The sequence below is a fragment of the Leuresthes tenuis genome, unplaced genomic scaffold (assembly GCF_036924035.1).
Source record: "Leuresthes tenuis unplaced genomic scaffold, fLeuTen1.0.hap1 SCAF_2, whole genome shotgun sequence".
Classification (NCBI taxonomy): domain Eukaryota; kingdom Metazoa; phylum Chordata; class Actinopteri; order Atheriniformes; family Atherinopsidae; genus Leuresthes; species Leuresthes tenuis.
The window spans coordinates 22,019,754-22,038,110 of NW_027325356.1; the positions used below are offsets into that span (position 1 = coordinate 22,019,754).

General features: G+C 39.1%; 1 protein-coding gene across 2 annotated transcripts in view; it reads right to left on the bottom strand.

The window, feature by feature from the left end:
• The window catches only part of dagla (diacylglycerol lipase, alpha), a 37,453-nt gene that overhangs the window by 13,539 nt on the left and 5,557 nt on the right, over window positions 1-18,357 (bottom strand). For both annotated transcript variants that reach the window (XM_072380668.1, XM_072380669.1), the window contains 11 exons: window positions 5,268-5,369; window positions 4,921-5,132; window positions 4,647-4,748; window positions 4,408-4,546; window positions 4,206-4,293; window positions 3,157-3,291; window positions 2,993-3,070; window positions 2,623-2,747; window positions 2,114-2,264; window positions 848-931; window positions 42-119 (listed from right to left, as the gene is read on the bottom strand). In XM_072380668.1, coding sequence (XP_072236769.1) covers window positions 42-119; window positions 848-931; window positions 2,114-2,264; window positions 2,623-2,747; window positions 2,993-3,070; window positions 3,157-3,291; window positions 4,206-4,293; window positions 4,408-4,546; window positions 4,647-4,748; window positions 4,921-5,132; window positions 5,268-5,362 — 1,287 coding nt within the window. In that variant the 5' untranslated portion in view covers window positions 5,363-5,369. The remainder of the gene's footprint in view (window positions 1-41; window positions 120-847; window positions 932-2,113; window positions 2,265-2,622; window positions 2,748-2,992; window positions 3,071-3,156; window positions 3,292-4,205; window positions 4,294-4,407; window positions 4,547-4,646; window positions 4,749-4,920; window positions 5,133-5,267; window positions 5,370-18,357) is intronic.

Sequence of the window (18,357 nt, forward strand, 5' to 3'; positions counted from 1 at the left end):
GCATAGAGAGTGTATTGTAGGTGAGTCATTTAGTTTCTGACCTTATGGCCAAGCCAGGTCCCGTGCTGCTCTTCTACTGGCAAACGCTCAGAGTCTCCTGTAAGATCAGTCAAGGCGTCCTGATACACACAAGGCAAATGAAAAATTATCCAAAGACAGCATAAAGCAAGGAAGAGGAGCAATCAAAAAGAACATCTAATTAATAAAAGGTGCAGAAAGCAAGTGAAGGAATAAAAAAACAACATTAATAATCTCTATTGTAAATTTGTTTATTCGTTATGCAACAGTTCTTGAATATTCCAGGAGAGAAAAAACTAGAAACATCCTATTAGTAGTGTAGCGATCACACTGCTCACCTGAGAAGTGAGGTATGTGACAATACCTCATTTTTGTGAAAGATTTTTTGTAGCATGAACCTACAATTAAAGCCTGGACTCCTTAGATTTACATATTAGAGTGTTGCAAATGCTCCTTTAATCTTTGTACTGCATTTGTAAAGTTCCACCTATAAGTTGTTCTCCTCCGAAAAGACAACCTGCCACCGTTATACAGTAAAACCAGGATTATTCTCTTCATTGATGGTTCAGTTCAAGGTCAAAACACTACAGGAATCTTCTAAACTGCTTACATTAAAAAAAGTACAGGGCATTTCTCTGAGAGTGGACAGTCATGCTCTTGCTCTTTACATGAGGGGTGTAGGAGTTTGAGAACACGGCTCTGAACCATGAGAACTTCACCTGCTTTGGGGGTGTTAGTGTTGTGAGGCACTGAGGAGAGTGAGGTCAGCTAATATTTTGTCGATATGAATTCATATTACCATTTACAAAGACAGAAATGTGCATATCACCTTTGGTGAAAGGGTTCCTCTGATACTGATGACAACTTTCTTCTTTGCATGGTCCACTGCCACAAAAAATGGAGTTTCATAAACCTGTGTGAAAGATGCAGATCAAAACGGAGCAGATGATAAAAGCTGGCTAGTAAGAAGCACAACCGTGTGAGTGTAAAATAAGGACCGGACTATTGCTTGTGATGATATCCTGCTTTAAAAAGACTGAAACGAACAATTCCTCCCCTTTCTGTCTCTGCAACCCTCACACAGAACAAAACAAAAGCAGCCCTGCCATGAGCACCATGTGTCAAAGGGTCTAAACTTGAAGTTCAGCAAGCTGAGCACCTCTTCGGTCTTTGTCACCAAACCTTTCTCATCTTGGCACCAAGCATGGTCATAAATCAGTGGGTTTACAGCTGGAAACTAACTGGTAGGCTAAGAAGCACTCTGCTTTGCAAATTAGTGGCACAAGTACAAGTTTGAGTGCTACAGAAATCATTATAAAAATAACATTGCTTTGTAATGAGGAAACTATTTTAATAACTCTTACAGATTGATTCAATATGTAAAAAGAACTGACCTACAATAGCTATATATATATATATACCACTTTGTCCACTATACTTGAAAAGTTGTTGTAAATAATCTTATAGCATCTTCATTAGACCACCTGGGGCAGTTTGTTTTTGTTGTGGTCCTGACATAAATACCAGTTGGTCATTTTTATGCAACAGCTTTAACATCCAGGAGCTCTATGAGGCAAGTTTGCCCTTTTGCAAACATGCCAGTCACCCTCTCCACAGGGAGGGAATGGCCCCCAAATAATCAGATGAAATTAAGCGTGAAGAAGTAAATAATAGAAGTATTAATTACCTTGTCATAGTGACAAAGTAATTTATAGTACAACATGAACACAACACTTGACTTACTGCCAAGGATGTGGACACAGCTTTCACTCAGACCCCCACAGCTCAGAAACTACAACGCTGAGTGTTACCAAAAACAGATACAAATGAAGCCTAAAACTAGAATATAAGGTCATGGACCGATTGCACATTGTTTCAAATGATGTTTGAGAAAGGTATTGTCTGTTTTACAAGCTTGTATTGCACCATAACTCAACTCTAGAGGGTTTCATGTGGGGGAAAAAATAAAAAATAAAACTTTAAAAAATAATTGCCTGACACTGTAAAACTCTAACACAACACCCATCCTGTTTAAATGAGGAAGTCAAGCCCAAACACCTCTGCCAACTTGTTGGCCGGTTGTTGGATTACTCACAGCGTCGTGGCAGGATGTGTAGACAATGTGAACCTGCTTGAGATCCCTGTCAAGGAAGTGCCTGCGTATGGCAAGGACATTGCAGCCGCAACAATTGTCCTCCTCCACTGTCACTGACTGAGATAACCGGGAGCCAGACACTGACGTGCAGCTGCATACAGAGAGAAAGACAGGAAAACAAGAGGAGAAAAAAAACAATAAAAACCAACCAGGGATAGATTTTCTTTTTGTAAACTGTAGATGAAATGAAAGACAACAGAAATACTGTAACATCTGGTATGATTACAGAGATATAATTAGCATCCCAGTGCATGAAATCTGGCCAAGAGAATATGATAAATTCGACACTGCTTGTGTCAGTAGAGAGGTTGTAACTAGAGTGGTATTGTCTCAGTGGATGAGAACTTGGCAAGTGTTGGCGCATGTGAAATTTGATCTGCGCTGAAGAGGCTCAAGAGACACTAAAACCAAATAGATAAAACTGTGCGGGTGTATGTTTGAGTACTTACGGACAGGAGCTGGCGAGGCGGCACAGCCCACAGGCAGGCTTCCTCATCAGGTACATGGGCCAGCCATATGCAGCCAGGGCAAAGAGCATATAATAACACACATCTTTGTACATGCTCATCTCCACCTGGAAGAAGGAAAAACAGAGAGATGGACACTGCATCAGAATGACCTGAACAAAAGTAAAACACATAGAAAAATATCTCGATATTATTTCAGTTAAACACGTCGTCCATGCTACACTTTTGTGATCCAATAATTCATGAATGACCTGCATTTGAACCCTTTCAACTTTCACATTAGACCACAGTCCACATGGTTTAGTGCAACACAAGTTTGTCTTCGTCGGTTTATCACACAGAAGAAACTCACCGAGTTTTTGAGGTCCAGGTATCTAGTATTACGAGTCACAGGCATTCCTGACAAGAACGCTAAAATGTCATTGTTGGCCTGTGGAAGAATTAGCAGAATGAATTTACGTTCATATTCATTTTTAATACATTGAACTTCTTTCTTTTTTTGCAGAAAAATGATACCTGGTCCAGGATAGAAGATCTCTTAGACCTCTGTCTCTGGCGGAGGAGTACCAGGCCAGCAATGATATCACTAGGCACAATATCCAGGTCTCTGAAGAACTCTGCGAAAAGGCTGGCCACTTCTGAATAAGCATCCTGGACATGAAAGCAGCAGATATTGAGACAAGGTGGGACAAATTTTTTTTAGAGAGCAGCGAAAGACTCATGCTATCACCAAGTTACATTTTAACTGTGTAATACTGGACTTGGGCGACAACACTACAGGGACATAAGGTGTCAAAACTGATCATTTTAACCTGTCACAACATCCCAGTAGAAAGAATACCTGGCAGGCATGACTTGCAGAAAGAACAGGAAAGTCTTGCTTGGGGAGGAGGGTTTCTGGACCACCTTGCTTGGCCTGTTGCCACAATTTGGTTGCATAGATATTTCTTTCCATTCCTAATGAATTTCTGTAGACTTGTAGACAGCACAGATGTAGCCCAATGGGGAGGCAATGATGTAAATCCACCAGCAACAACCTTTTCTTAAAAGGTGATACTTGCTGGAATTAAGTATCAGAAGATCATACCACACCACAACATACCCCTATGCATGGGGGTCACCTGTACAGTAGAACTGTGCTCACTGAAACACTGTGTTGTGATCAGATATTAACAGAAAATGGTGGATTGTTGAATAAAAGATGATTAAAATCTTTGTGGATTTTAATCTTTAAACTCTCATGACTTCTACATTGTAGCATAGTGAAGCTAAATGACAAAAGAAAAATGTCTAAATCAGCTTAATGATTTTGCAGACAGTTTGCACAGTGATTCATGCTGAAATGAATCAGTTATTACACTCATATTTAATATCCCCGTCTTAATGACAGGGATGAGCAGCAGAGCAAAATGCTGCTGTTTGTAACACTCTTGAATAATCCAGTTAGGGCTGATTTTAGTGACTGGTTCAGCGGATGAACATATTATGGTTTCAGTCCTTTTCTCTTGCCCTTTTCTTTGACCACAAAGAGGAAATGAGTTCAGTAAGCATATGAAGAGACTCACTGATTGTGTATCCTGGGCTCTTGTGCAGCACATGAAGAACTTTAGCCTCCTACTCCAGCTGCTGGCCTGGCCTTCCTCTAGTCTGTGTCTAATAGTGAGAAAGAGGGAAAAGGACCCGTGTGAATAAGGTCAAGATGTGCCTAAGCCATGTGTCAAGATAAAACAGAAGCCAGAGAGCAGGAATTTCTACGCCTGTTAATACCTGAGCGTGTATGTTGTGAGATTGCGCTGACGCCGACGGGTTGCTTTCAGTTTGACAAAAGTTCGTCCCGTAGGATCAAAAGTGCACATGAGGGTAATGCAAACGCTGAATATCACTAGCCAGTTGCATGCAACGATTCCTGCAAACATTGTCAAAAACATAGTTATTACACCATAGCATAAGAAACTCTTCACTCGAAAGATTTATTTGTTTTATCCTTTACATCCTATTTCACTCACCTAAAGCCAGGTTTTTGGCTGTGACATCAGAGCAAGGCTGATAATACTGAACAAGCCAGGCAATTCCAACAACAGCATATACTAGCTCAACCAACAGAATAGCTGGGGAGAGAAGGAGTGAGAAGAATACTGATCAATATCTGCAAAATCAATACAAACAATGTTCAAACCTTAATTTGAAACCTGAACTAATCCTCAAGACAGCTACCTTCAATCTTAACAAGCATCAACACTGTTAAAAACAGACCCTCAGAGTAGACCCATGGTGTCTTACCGAGCCGGATATAGATGACATACTGCACAGCTTCCCTGGGCTGCGTGTACAAAATGCTGCCCCTCATGCTCAGCCACATGATGGCGCTTTCACATATGAGGCAGCTGACCAGGATGCCCAAGTACCCTCGGCCATGGTCCACCAATGTTACAGAGCATGACTGGTCTGAGCCGTAATGGAGGCCAAACAGAACCACGGACAGAACCACCAACCTGAGTATGAATGTGATGGAGAAGAAAGCAGTGAGTCATATCATGAAATAAATATTTCTATGAGAGTCCCTATGTGTATGTGTATATGTATAGTGGGGAAAAAAAATCAATACAACCATAGAAACTCTGACTCACCAGATGCAGTGCAATAAAAAAAGGAAGAGGGCGGGCAGCACCAGGTCATCACTGCCAACTGACCAGCGCCGCCGAAACATCACCATTCCAGGCATCACTGCCCTGTGGAAAAACAGAAGGCAGGGACAGATGACATCATTTGAAATCAACTTATTTAACATTCTGTCCTATTGGACATTTTCTCACAGCATTAAACTTCAAACACCTAAAAACGAATAAAAAGACAAACCAATGACGAATAAACACTATTAGACTAAAGGAAAACTTAGATCTTAAAACTCTACATCAGCTACATGTTAGGTCAGTTACTTTCCTCACTGAGGAGGAAAATTAAAGATGATGGGAGGTGAGGAAAATCAGACAAAGACGATGAAGTGATGCCAAGTGTTTGCACCATATAATATAAAAATATAAAAATGAAAGAAGCGAGCTTTGATATATAGTATGTTGGTTGTGGCCATGTGAAAAAGCTTCTCATATGTTACTCCATCCTCTCTTTTCTTGAAAAGCATTACTCAAGTTGCCTTGGGGCTAAAACGAAACTGTAAACTACATGGTGGGAAGGAAATAGGAGGAAGACAGGGAGCCACAGAGAGACTGATGAGGGTCTTGTGGAGCTGATACAGGCTGATAAAGAGTTTACGGTTCCTGCGTTTTTGCTGGAAACTAAAGGACAGCTTTTCTGTTCTGTAAAAAATAACTCAAACACTCAAGGCTGCTGACTGTCTCTAACATATGTTTATAGTGAGTTAAGCAATTGGCTGAGCAAAAGAACATAATTTCAAGATTATTTACTGATGTTTTTCCAGCTGCCTTTTGCTTTTTAGAGGTTCTGACGAACTGTAAGCCCCTTCCGTAATTCACCCTCTAATATTATCACAATTGTAGTTGTTTAAATCTCACTCTGATTGTGTCTGCATAGAAACGCCAAGATATAGTTGCATCATTGCCAGATTGAAGGCAAATTTAGGACTTCACAAGAATATCAGGTTTGAAGTGGATTGAACCTGCTTCAAAACATGCAGCAAAGCACATTTCCATGGCAGCGCTAACAAACAATGCAGAGATAATACAGTGAGATCATAAAATGACAAAAAACGTAGAGCTGAAAGACATCAACTGAGATGGATCAGAAAGTGAGGTGCATTTAAGTAAACTCAACTTATTACTGGGAAGATCTGATCCAGTATGTGTTTTGCAACTCGGCGGTGCTATTCTATTTGGCATCACTTTAAAAATATTTCCTCATTCCTCTTCTCATTACTGACTTCATGTGTGTTGTTCCTTTTGCAGGTTTTCAGCTTCACAGCAGCAGATGTTAACCAAACTAACTTCCTGCTGAAGTCTGTTCTTTCTGCCATGCAAATGCAGTGCAGAATGTCATTCTGTTTAGCTTTAAAGTTGAAGTTGGCTTTCTTCAACTCCGGCACAACTACGGTAGAGAAAAAAAAAAGAAAAAAGAAAAGAAGTCTCTCTGACAAACAATAGCTTTCTGTACAACTAACACCTGTAGCTTTGTCTTTCTGAGAAGACACATCTTTCCTCTGTTGCACAGCTGCTTTATTACAACATAAAAAAAAAGTGTACAATGACTGAGCAACCCCAGATCAAAAGTTAATTTACTGTGAAGAGCTAAGCAAATAGAAGATGATCTGTTTCCCATAAGGCATTAGCTTGAAGATGGTGCATTTAATAATATTTCAGTCAAATTTAGTTTAGAAAAAAAGAAAAGAGCCTGAAATATGACCACACAGCAAAGCCTGAACTTAATATGTATTGCTTTTAGCAAGTATTACATCTTATAAAAGCCACCTAAGAGTCTTTAAAGTCAGATTAAAGCAAATTCTGATTTTCATTGATTTGACCCTAACCCTGCTCAGGAATTTTAGAGCTGGTCTAAAAATCACAAATCCATATTCCAGTGGGATTAAGTATATAAGGAGAGCAAAAGATGACCTTAACCTCAACCCTGGAACATTAAAAATAGACCAACAACAATGCATTAACCTCGCACTAGCAACTAGCAAGCTAACTCTTCTGCCTTCATTAAGGAAATGTGTCATCTCTGGATGCCAGGATTTACCGGACTTAGACTGTCAATTTCTAAAGCAGAGGAACAATGAGAAAAAGAAAACTTGGCTATATATGACAGGTTTTTTAGATTTTCATTATCCTGTTGCAGAAACCATCCTCTTTTCATCTTCATCGTTTCTTTGTCCGTCTATTAATTTTGTCAGCACTGCATGACTTGTCCATAAAAGTCATTTTTGTTCTAGTTTTGCAGCATAGCAGAATCAAACGAACAGTCCAAGACCACTTCAGAGTCTGCTGAATCTTTTTGATGCCTTTGGCTGTAAAACTTTTTTTTTTTCACCTTTCTAGCAATCCCACAGGAATTTCCCATCAAAAGATTTCTTCACTAATTAAAATTCTTCAGAGACTTCTTAGCAGCTTTGAGGAGCCCATGACTGTTGATCAATAGGACAGAGTTTGAGGAGTAAGCATTTATGAAGTTTTTGCATTTTTCGAAATTCTTTTCTCCACAATAACTGTTAACAAGCCACGGCCCTAAAAGCTAATTAAGGTCTCAAACCTTGGTATAAATTATGAAAGCAAAGAAAAAGAATACAATGCTTTCAACTTCATACATTCTGGTGATGAGTTTATCTTATACTAACCTTATTATTCAATGTAACAGTCATTTTGTGTGTGTTTATATTTATTTATTCAATATATATATATGCATCTAACCAATAGATGGAAATGAAGAGGGGCTTAATGTTAGTTAATGTTAGTGCTTCTTACAGGCATGCAAAGTAAACAACTGTTTTGCTGAGAATTATTATTATTTATTTGCATAAAACAAGTATGCAACTAACTAATCGGACAAAAAAAGACAAAGATCTCTAACAAAGAGATCAAAGATCCACTGACAAAGATCTCAGTCAGGATGTTGAGAGAATAACAGGAAAAATTAGCATTTGCTCTCTGCACATTTGATGAAGAAGTAGCATTCACAAATATTTCTCTATTCTTTTACAACACAATCAGAAACACTGGCAACTGTTGTCACGATGGATTATCATGTCCCCAGGTCCACAGCACTTTTAACATGTTATAGATTTCAGTATTTCCAGTCCAGAAGCTGGGATGGACAAACCAATAGCTCTAGACTATGTTGATCCTTAGTGTATATGTAAATATATGTCGGAATCAATTGGATCTTTTTAAATGATTGGCCATCAGCCTTTTCTCCTCTTTATTTTTTTCAAGTGTTAACTTACTGAACACAGATCAAAGACCTGATCAGCATGAAACACAGGCCTCTGTACCACAATCCTGTAGGACTGTGACTTTCTGTTGAATAACTTCCATTTGGATCAATTATTACCACTTCAAAATGTTGGATTTAGATCAGTTTAATTATTCCTAATCATCCCACTGCCTTTCATCATAGCATTTACTGCTATGGTACCATTTGTGATCATTGTTTAGGGTCTAACACACACCAGACATTGCTTGGAAAGATTCAATATGCAAGTTCACTAAGAAAATACAACTAACAGCAAGAGTTCAAATATTTCAAGTTTCATCAGAAGCACAAGAGCATTACATTTTCAGGTTTGTCAGACAAAATATATAGCTAAGGTAAAATTGTCACCATTGCTTACTGACCAAAATGGCTAAAACTAAATGGAAAATCAGCCATGTTGCAAGGCTCCTCGTACATTGATGTGACTGTGGTGTAGGGAATACTGGATTTATTGTTTCTACACAATTACGAGTATCAGAGGAACAAAGCCAAGAACAAATCTTCAGGTTTATTGGCAACCCGATTACTTTGATGACCTTTGTATGCTTTATTCTGCTCGCATTATCGAACAGTTTTCCTGGTTGAATTAAAAGACATTTTGTGCTTGCAGATAATTTCATCAAATACTATGGGCACAATTGTGTATCTACCAATGTCATACGAGTGCATCTCCCCCCAATAGACCACAGGCAATCAGCACGAATACATTAGTGACGCAATAAACTTTACTGCCAGTAGTTTTATACAGTCCCACCGATGCAGGTTGAGGTAATACACTATAAACCACAGCTATTCACCAGTAAAAGCAAGAAGGCAGAACTGTTGGAAACAATACAGCTTTCAGTTGTAAAATAAAAAAAAAAAGGGGGTTGGAAATGTTATATGGGAAATAACATGTAATTTGATGTGCAGCATTAAATATTAAGAAGGTACTTCCAATACATACATTAATATAGATTATATTTTTCAGCCTTATTACCTGGCTTGACTATTGTGTGATGTGAAACAGGGAATGAGCCAAAGACTTTATAGCCACACATCCATTATAGACCTGTGACGGGTACTGTGAGAAAGTAAGGAGTCGAGCACCCTGTTTATCTATAAGTGAAACACATTTTTAAGGTGTAACAGGACACGTCAGTAAATATCTTAGGAAGTAGTGACTGGTAGAACTGGTTTAACTTTTTGAAGAACTGTTTAAACAAAAGCGGGCATCTGCTAGCCACCTGAGCATAAGGTGCCTTCTATTGTTGCATGAAAATTTACATTAATGGAAATTTTTACAACTGAGGGCTAACAGGCCAACTATAATCAGTGGTCATCATTAGACCATCGCCAAACATGACACACACCCAACCGTGATGTGCGTCTCGCTACTCGTGGTTGTTTCATTCAGATGTTTGACATTCAAAAGCTAAAAGCCTATAATAAAAGTCCAACATTACTCTGTAGATTAAGTAATGAGAACAGTGACTTCTTTGCAAGCGATAAGGTTTATAGGCCAATATATATCTGATAACTCTGTCAATGATTCAGGAACATAAAGAAGATATTCAAAACAATTTAGAGTCAATGTTACAGTTAAATCATCAAAACAAAGGGATCATGGTATGAGCAGCAAGCCGAAAGCACAAAGGCTTTTGCTTATAAATCAAGCAACTACAGCAGATGTTCTCACTGTTTGACAGAGTATAAATGAAAGAAAACAAACAGCACAGTGAAATGCCATAAAAAATTAGGCAATACGGATAAAGATGGCATCCAGAAGTTTTTATTTATGCCAACTCTATAATGGAGCTCCTCAGCTTTGACAAAATGCAAGAGAGCGAAGGAAAAAGAGCTGCTTGTAAAACTCTATCTAGGTTGGGGTAACATTAAGGAGGACATTGTAAAGGGGGAGGGAGGAGAGAAACAAGGAGGTAGGGATGAGTGAACATCTGAACCCCCCCCCCCTCAAAAAAAAAAAAATTTCATTTAGGCCACAACAATCAGGCCAGTGGAATCATAAAGATCTCTCTTTAATGCAAAAGTGCACATGAGATCACCAGGGACACAGTTATCCTATTATCCTCCAGGCCTGTTGTTACAATACCACTTAAACTCTCAGTAGAGACTTCAACAATGGAAAATAATAGTGACATAATTATTAATAAAACTGGGTTAGAGTAACAATACAAGTTTTAGTAAATCTACTCTGTGAAGTTTATGCAGTGAACTATCCCATTTAGTGTTAATGGAGACGTGCATCAGATCACTTATGATCTTGCAAATGCATTTTTATGCCACTGATGCCTAAACAAATACGACTTGTGATTTTTTTTTTCGATCTGTCTTTTATCAAAGTAGATATCCACAGAGACTGTGCAATTAGTATCTGTCAAAGGAAACATGCTTATTGAGACAGTAACAAAGAGAAAGTTCAAGTACATTCACTTTTTAAGAATTCTGACCCTTTTTTAACTCACCACTTTGATGGTAGTTTTTGATTGTTTGATTCTCTTTGGTCATGACATGGGCTGTAACCACGTGGTCCCTCACAGGTTATGGCTCATACTATACACAAACTCATACAATACAGAGAAAAACAGCAAATACTCACTCTTGAGTAGCTAAAGCCACAAATATTGCACTTTTTTGTTAACAAATCTAAATCATTTATTAAATCTATGTCAACTGATTGACTTACTTAGTTTAAAAAAAAGTTTTGAACCACTTTGTAAATTGTTCTATAATTGCATTACCAAAAATGCTCCTACGCTTTGCTGTACAAACTGAGGGTTAACATTTTGAGTCTTTTTGTTTATGCAGTGCCCCTTACTGTGAAATCCCTTACTTCACAGCTTTTGCATGTACATGTGTGTTTTTTTTCCACATGGTACCTCTTAGACATTTATCTGGTACGTCTGATCTAACCTTTCTTATTCTTATACCAGTATAGGAACTCCCTTTCTTGTTGTTATGAAGTCACCCAATTCCAAATAAATGGAATGAGCTCCCAGCTGGCGCCTTTCTGTGTCGGGTGTGCATGTTTTGTGGGTTCTATCCAGGTACTGGGGTTGCCTCCCACCATTCAAAAACACGCATGTCAGGTTAATTAGTGATTCTAAATTGTCCCTTGTAGTAAGTGTGCTTGGTTGTTTGTCTCATTTTTCTCTGTGTGGCCCTGTGATGGACTGGCAACCTGTCCAAGGTGTTCCCCACCTCTCTCCCAATGGCAGCTGGAATGGGCCCCAGCCCCTCTGTGACCTTAAATCTGATTAAGTGGGTATGGAAAATGGATGGTTGGAAAGAGCTCACATCACAGGCTGATGTGTTCCTAAATTGTCCTATATAGCAATAACCAGAGCATTATAGCCATTCCCCTGGTGTTTAGTCAGCCCTTCTCATACTACCAAAAGAGCTCTTACCAAAAAGGGTGTGGACAAAGAACATCTGAGGGTGTCCTGAAGTGTGGTACTGGAACATTAGTTATAGATCCTTTTGGGCCCTGTGGGTTCTGTGGTGGGGTGTTTGTGGGTTGGGCTTGCTTCCCACAGATACCATCAGATTAGTATGTGGGGAGTTTGGAAGCTGGATGAACACCTCAGACTGTTTGTGTTTTTTGGCCCTTCCTTGCAGGCCGCACTGCTGTCCTGTCAGGGGAGGCAGCTATTTTAGGGGAATGCTGTTGCCATAGGTGGCATGACTAGTCTGCAAGAATGTTTAGGCAGTTGGAAAATGTCAGAGTAACACTCATGCAAGAGCAAAGATACAGGTTTTCCCAGGAGAACATAACTCTGTAACAAGATTAGCTGTGCTACAAACTTAACCTGTCAGTGGTTGTAATGTTGCTGAACTGTGTAAGTAGAACTATGTGCACATATGCAAAGGGCACCATCAATTAGGTATAATGGCTGAATTGATTTTAAATCAGATTTCTAAAGCGTTCAGGGTTTTCTCAAGAGTGGTTGGTTTGACAAGGCTGCAAGCTAAAATGTCAGACGAGGGTGTCTGTGTGAGAGAGGGGAAAACAATTGCTGCACAGTGCAGGTGCATTTGTTAGGGAACATGGAGAATAAGTGTGAAAACAGTGTGTGCAGGTCCAAAAATAGAAAATCAGTTTGTGGTAAGCAAAGTTTTTCTGTGGCAAGTCGCAAGATATAATCTGAGAAACACCAGCAAGCTGCAGAGGAGTTGTGAACTTTTCTCTGCCATTGACATAGTGAAAATTTGGGTTACGGTTAAACCAATTAATTTAATGTTGATCTATATTCATGACGTAGTTTTGTGGGTATCTTTAAAAGTAAGAAGTTGGTTACCCAACCCTTGATACTTCATAAGGAAATTAGTGCCATCAAATGAAAATCTTGAGGTACTTAAATTCTAACTGTGCCCCATAAAGTACAGCAGGTTATTCACTATTCTGAAGATTGGTGGTTTGAGTCCCATCTTCTCCAGTCCAAATGGGGTTTTCCACCAAAGCGGTTCTCGTGCCAGACCCCAAGTTTGAACAAGTTTTTTTTTTTTTGCCAAAGCTCGGGTCCTTACATTGAAAGCCGATGCTGCAACCGAACAAAAAACACATGCATTAGGGGCTTCGGGTGGGTTTATACAAACAACACAGACAAATGTTGAAACCTCCCAAACTGTTCTCGGTGAGTAGATAAACATATTTGATGCCAGAAATAAGGTGTAGGTTTAAAAATACCAGAGTTCCCCTTTAAAGCGTCACCCTTTGTAGCTGAATTTTTAAACAATGTTTACAACTATTTTTATTTACACTGGCTGTGTTTTAATGTCATCTGCTGACATTTACAGATCCAGCAGGAAACATTGTTTAGAAACCCAATTTGTATCATGGTTCATAAATACTGGTTAGCATTGGCAACACCAGTCTGTATCACAGAGAGCGTTCACAAACACCATTTGTTGTTTAAAAGAACTTTAAATTGGACTGGTGATATGAAGACATTAGTTTGCAGGGAAAAAAAAGAAACAGACACTGTGATCTGTTCTTGTTTTTGTGAAGATAAACTGTGTGCCTAGACTGCATGTTAGTCTACAGAAACTGAGAATACACTGTAAGGAAGGTCAAACGTGTCTGAAGGGATGTTTAAAGTGACGTAATGATGTGGCTCTGAGGTGGCTCTCTGGCTATGGAAAACCCAACCACTTATATAACTGGCTCTAGCAACAGTCTTGAACCAGCACTAGAACTGCTTTGGTAGAAAAGGTGTACAAATGTCAAACTGTCCTTGTGCAAGATACTGAACTCCAACAATGCCACAATGTGCCTGCTGGTGTCAGAGTGTGTGCATGCTGTTGAGTTATGAGCTCAGATAATTTAATAAAAAGCACAGAACATGTATGTGAGTGTGAATGAGTGAATTTCAAGCATTTCAATGAATGCAGTCCAATGATAATTCATGACCATATTTTGATGAACATCTATTGATTGTGCCATCATGGATTTAGCTAGAAAGCCAAGCATCACACCTTCAGTCTGTGCAGATATTGGGTTTTACCCAGAAGAAAAGGCAGAGCCCAACAATTTGTTGCTCAGGTGGCGGTGAAAGATGCTAATACCACCAATCTGGAAAAGCAGTCTGTGTATCAAAGGGTACACTCCACCTCTTCAAATATGCAGAACTATGAAGCATTGCAAGAAAAATGTAGTTTTAACTACACTATGTTCCAGTATTCGTTGCCAATAAAGTGCTGTTCTTTATAATGAAGTTAACTGTAATAGGGTTATACTATAATAGTAGCAGAAAAAGAGCAGGGGAAAAAAAAAAACACTGCAACATTGCGAGATGGTGAATCATAAGCAGAAATGTAATAATTTTAAAACACCCCAATGATGACCAATCCTCAAGATCAGATTTATATCTAAGACAAACTTGCTGTTGTGATTTTGGTCCCCCAGAAGGGACCAGAGCAGTCCAATAATCTTTATATTGGCAGTTTATCAAGCTGGACAGTGGAATAAAGAAAATCTAACTGATCAATCTTGCAATCGACTTATCGGCATTCACTAACGAGGAGGGATCTTCTCTTCTAATTTAATGTAAGAAGACTCATGTCTCAACACGCCATCCTCGCTAATAGCGGTTGCCTCCTCAGAGGCCTTCCCATTATACATCATCCAGAGGAAGCCCATAAGTGATGCTGTTTGGCTGCTTTTAAAATAATTAGCAGATGCACTTACTTTCTTCACTGAAATCAAATGCTAAAAAATTATACTGATATTGTAGCGTACAACAAATTTTCGCAAGGAAAAATGCTGCTTTCCTTTGTAAAAACTGCTCGAATGCAAGTGAAAACGAAGACCCTGACAAATGCACTTGCAATTCTGGATATCTTAACTTGAAACTGCAAGAAAGGGAATCTTCATAAGACCCTCTAGTAAAAGAGCGGAACTAATTAAGTACAAAAATGATTAAAGTCCTCCCAGATCAAAGTTTATAATCAGTAAGGGTTCACATCATAAACTTGCAGAAAAGTAAGTGAATGAAGTGTCCATATCGGCTCAAGACATATAGTTGTTAAGATAGATTCAGTCTCACTGATTCCTTCCCATCTTAATGTGACTTTGGGATAAGTCCCTGTAATTCTGAGCAGCAATGCATGGTTAAGTGTTGCTTTTCTTGTAAAGATAAATTTCCTAATCCACTACAAAATCACAACTACAGATAGGGATGGAAATTGTTAAGTATTTAGCAATTCCGGTTCCATTATCGATATCGCTTATTGATTCGGTTCTCATCCAGTTTTTGATAGTACAAATGGTGTTGGTTGCAGTGACAAATTAATTTCAAGTATGCAACAACATTTTATCTATTTTCGCCTCTGTCATTTTACTCTTCCCTGCCTCGATGAAAAGAGTAGCTACAGCAATGCGGGAGCCTGCCTCTGATCTTGCCTCTGAGCCTGCCTCACTCTGCAGGAATGGGGGTCTTTCATTAATAACATCATTATTAGTGTTGTTGTTATTAATAACTTCTCTGCTCAGGAGACGTGCTTGTTTCCTGCCGTTTTCATAGCGATAGCAGCGACACAGAAATTTATATTATCATTTTTTTTCAGCGTGAGACGTGTGTCTCAGGATGTGACAGGAGTGTGTGACAAAAGACCGAAAAGCGTGACTGTCACGCTCAATGCGTCAGACTTCAGAGCCCTGCGTTATCCGGAACTTTTGAGACGGAAGACGCGGTGCCACAAGCTCCCCCGAGAGTTGCCGCCATGTTGCAATTGCCGCACGTGTTGCAACTGGCCCTAGTATTGTCCTTTTTGGTGAAATATAACCAAACTTCAAGCGCTTCTGCCTCAACAGCATGTTGGAAACATTCTGAGCGAAAATACATTCTCGATTCCTATCCCTAACTACAGGTATATTTTATATTCCAAAACATTTCCTACAAACATAAACTTGCACATCTTCTGACGATAGAGTCGCAATAAATTTATAGATAGCGTTTTGTGTGTGAAATATATCTAATTTACTCGCGTATTCGTGTAAAACTAATGGAAATTAGTCAAATTTACCCAATTCTCTTTTGTTGTTCTGTAGATGAGAGATCCATAAATCAAGGCTGGAAAATCACTGAACATCTGTACAACCATATTTTGAGTGTCCAACATAAATATTCTTAAAAGCAGGCAATGTAAAATGCACCCCCCCCAACACACTCATGAATTGTAGGGATTTATGGTAAAATAATCATTTTACAAAAGGCACACAGTACAAAACCTTTTGACAGACAATGCTGACTAATGATACTTTCACACAAAAGGCACTGCAACACTTAAAAAGGCAGGCTGAGCTACACTTGACTGTGTCATGGCTTGAGCCAAATTGTGGTTAAAATTTTTTTTTAAAAAAGAACAGTAAAACAGTAAAAGGAGTTAAAACGGTATATCTACACATCCATTTTCTATACCGACAGTCCGTTAATCGGGTAGCGGGTGGGCTGGAGCCTATCCCAGCAGTCATTGGGCGAAAGGCAGGGTACACCCTGGACAGGTCGCCAGTCCATCACAGGGCCACATAGAGACAAACGAGACAAACACATACACATACAGTAATTAATTTTAGGTGGACTCCTGAATGCCACTTCTGGTTTATTTCCACATCACAAAAGGCATGGTCTACAGTCAGTATGTACCATGGTTCTGATTGTGAGTTCTAAAACTAATTGTCTCTAAAAAACAAGTCAAAGAAAGCACTTCAGACCATAGAGCAGCACAACGTCTCATCAACATCTTACAAAGTCAAGTGACTTTACTTTGTGTATAGATATTGTGTGGGTCAGGTTTATTTTCAGGAAGAATAGAATAGGTTCCTTTTCCTTAGTGTCATGCAACACTTTTCTGTAAAAAAAAAAAAAATTAAATCAATTGCATAACACTTAACCACACAGAAAGAAAAATGTTTTAAGAGTATCAAGTGCTCAATTTTGTGAGCAGTAATGGGCAAGATCTCTCACATAAAAGTGCAGTCTGTGACCAGTTATTCTAACTTTTAAACCACGCACTGACCTCTGAGAATTTTCTTAAGTGTATCAACATAGGATATTGCTGCACTTGGTGACGCAAGTCCTCATACATTCCATTAGTCAAAACAGCCCATTTCCAAATACTACTATCAAAACACATTTTCTACATTACTGTACGCACCGATTAAATCTCTCCTGCACATATAATTCATCATATTTCTTATGTTTTTGTCTTTAATAACGTACAATCAGGATTAAAGCAAATACCAAACCAGTCCATTACTGATGCAATGGGAATAATAGTGAAACTCCCTTATGTTATCAGTTATTAACGTGTTTAAATTTCAGTTTGTACTTCCAAATCTACTCAAGCAGTTAATACACTCCATTAGCGCACTCAAGGCAGGAACGTGACCCATTGTGTTCGCAGTCTGTGATCAAAAGAGCATCTAAATGTCCTAAAACTGACCTTTAAGGCAACTCCTCTACACAGACAACTACAGCCTGAACTGCTGTTCTTGACACTGCTATGATATGCATTTTGCATGAGGCATGACTCATCCAAACTGTTGAATCTCATCCTGAGCGAGTGACTCCATCTGCACTCAAATGACATGTGTTTTGTGGAGAGACTATGATATATTCCTGCATGTGAGCAATGCTTTTGTCCTACACACACAGTGTACTACTGTGTGTCAGGCCTTGACCCACGTGATGCAACGACAATGATGTCAAAACAATGACAGGGCTCCCTGTTCATCATAATGGCTTTGTCTTTGACGTAGACAAACAAGGCATAGGTATGCAGCACTGCATCTGAGATGTTTTAGAGAGGATGACCGCCTGTGAATTTTCTGATACATATTTTCCGCAAGCAATAACTTACCTAAATCCCCTATAATCTTACTTCCACTAACACAGGGCCATTACGTGCTCAAAAACTCCGGTGGTTTTTTTTTTTTGTCCATACAAGCAGTAAATACACAATGCATCATTGCTAAAAAGGTTTGAACTCACCTGGTCTCACAGCTCAAATAACTACAAAGATTGCTGTCAGTATATCAGTAGATCACACTACTGAGGAAGCCAAAGACACTGGACCCGAATCAGAAGCCAGCACAGCTACATATTTCTTGTTTTGCAGAGAGCAGGTTGATATGAGGCGACCAGCAGCTGGTGTGTCAGTATCACATTTTTCCATCTTACTCTGAGTCTGCTGCAGTAACAGCAGCATCAGGCAAAGCAGAGGCATACAAACTCTCATCACATTTTTCTACCTGTATGTCCTCTCCATCTACTACTG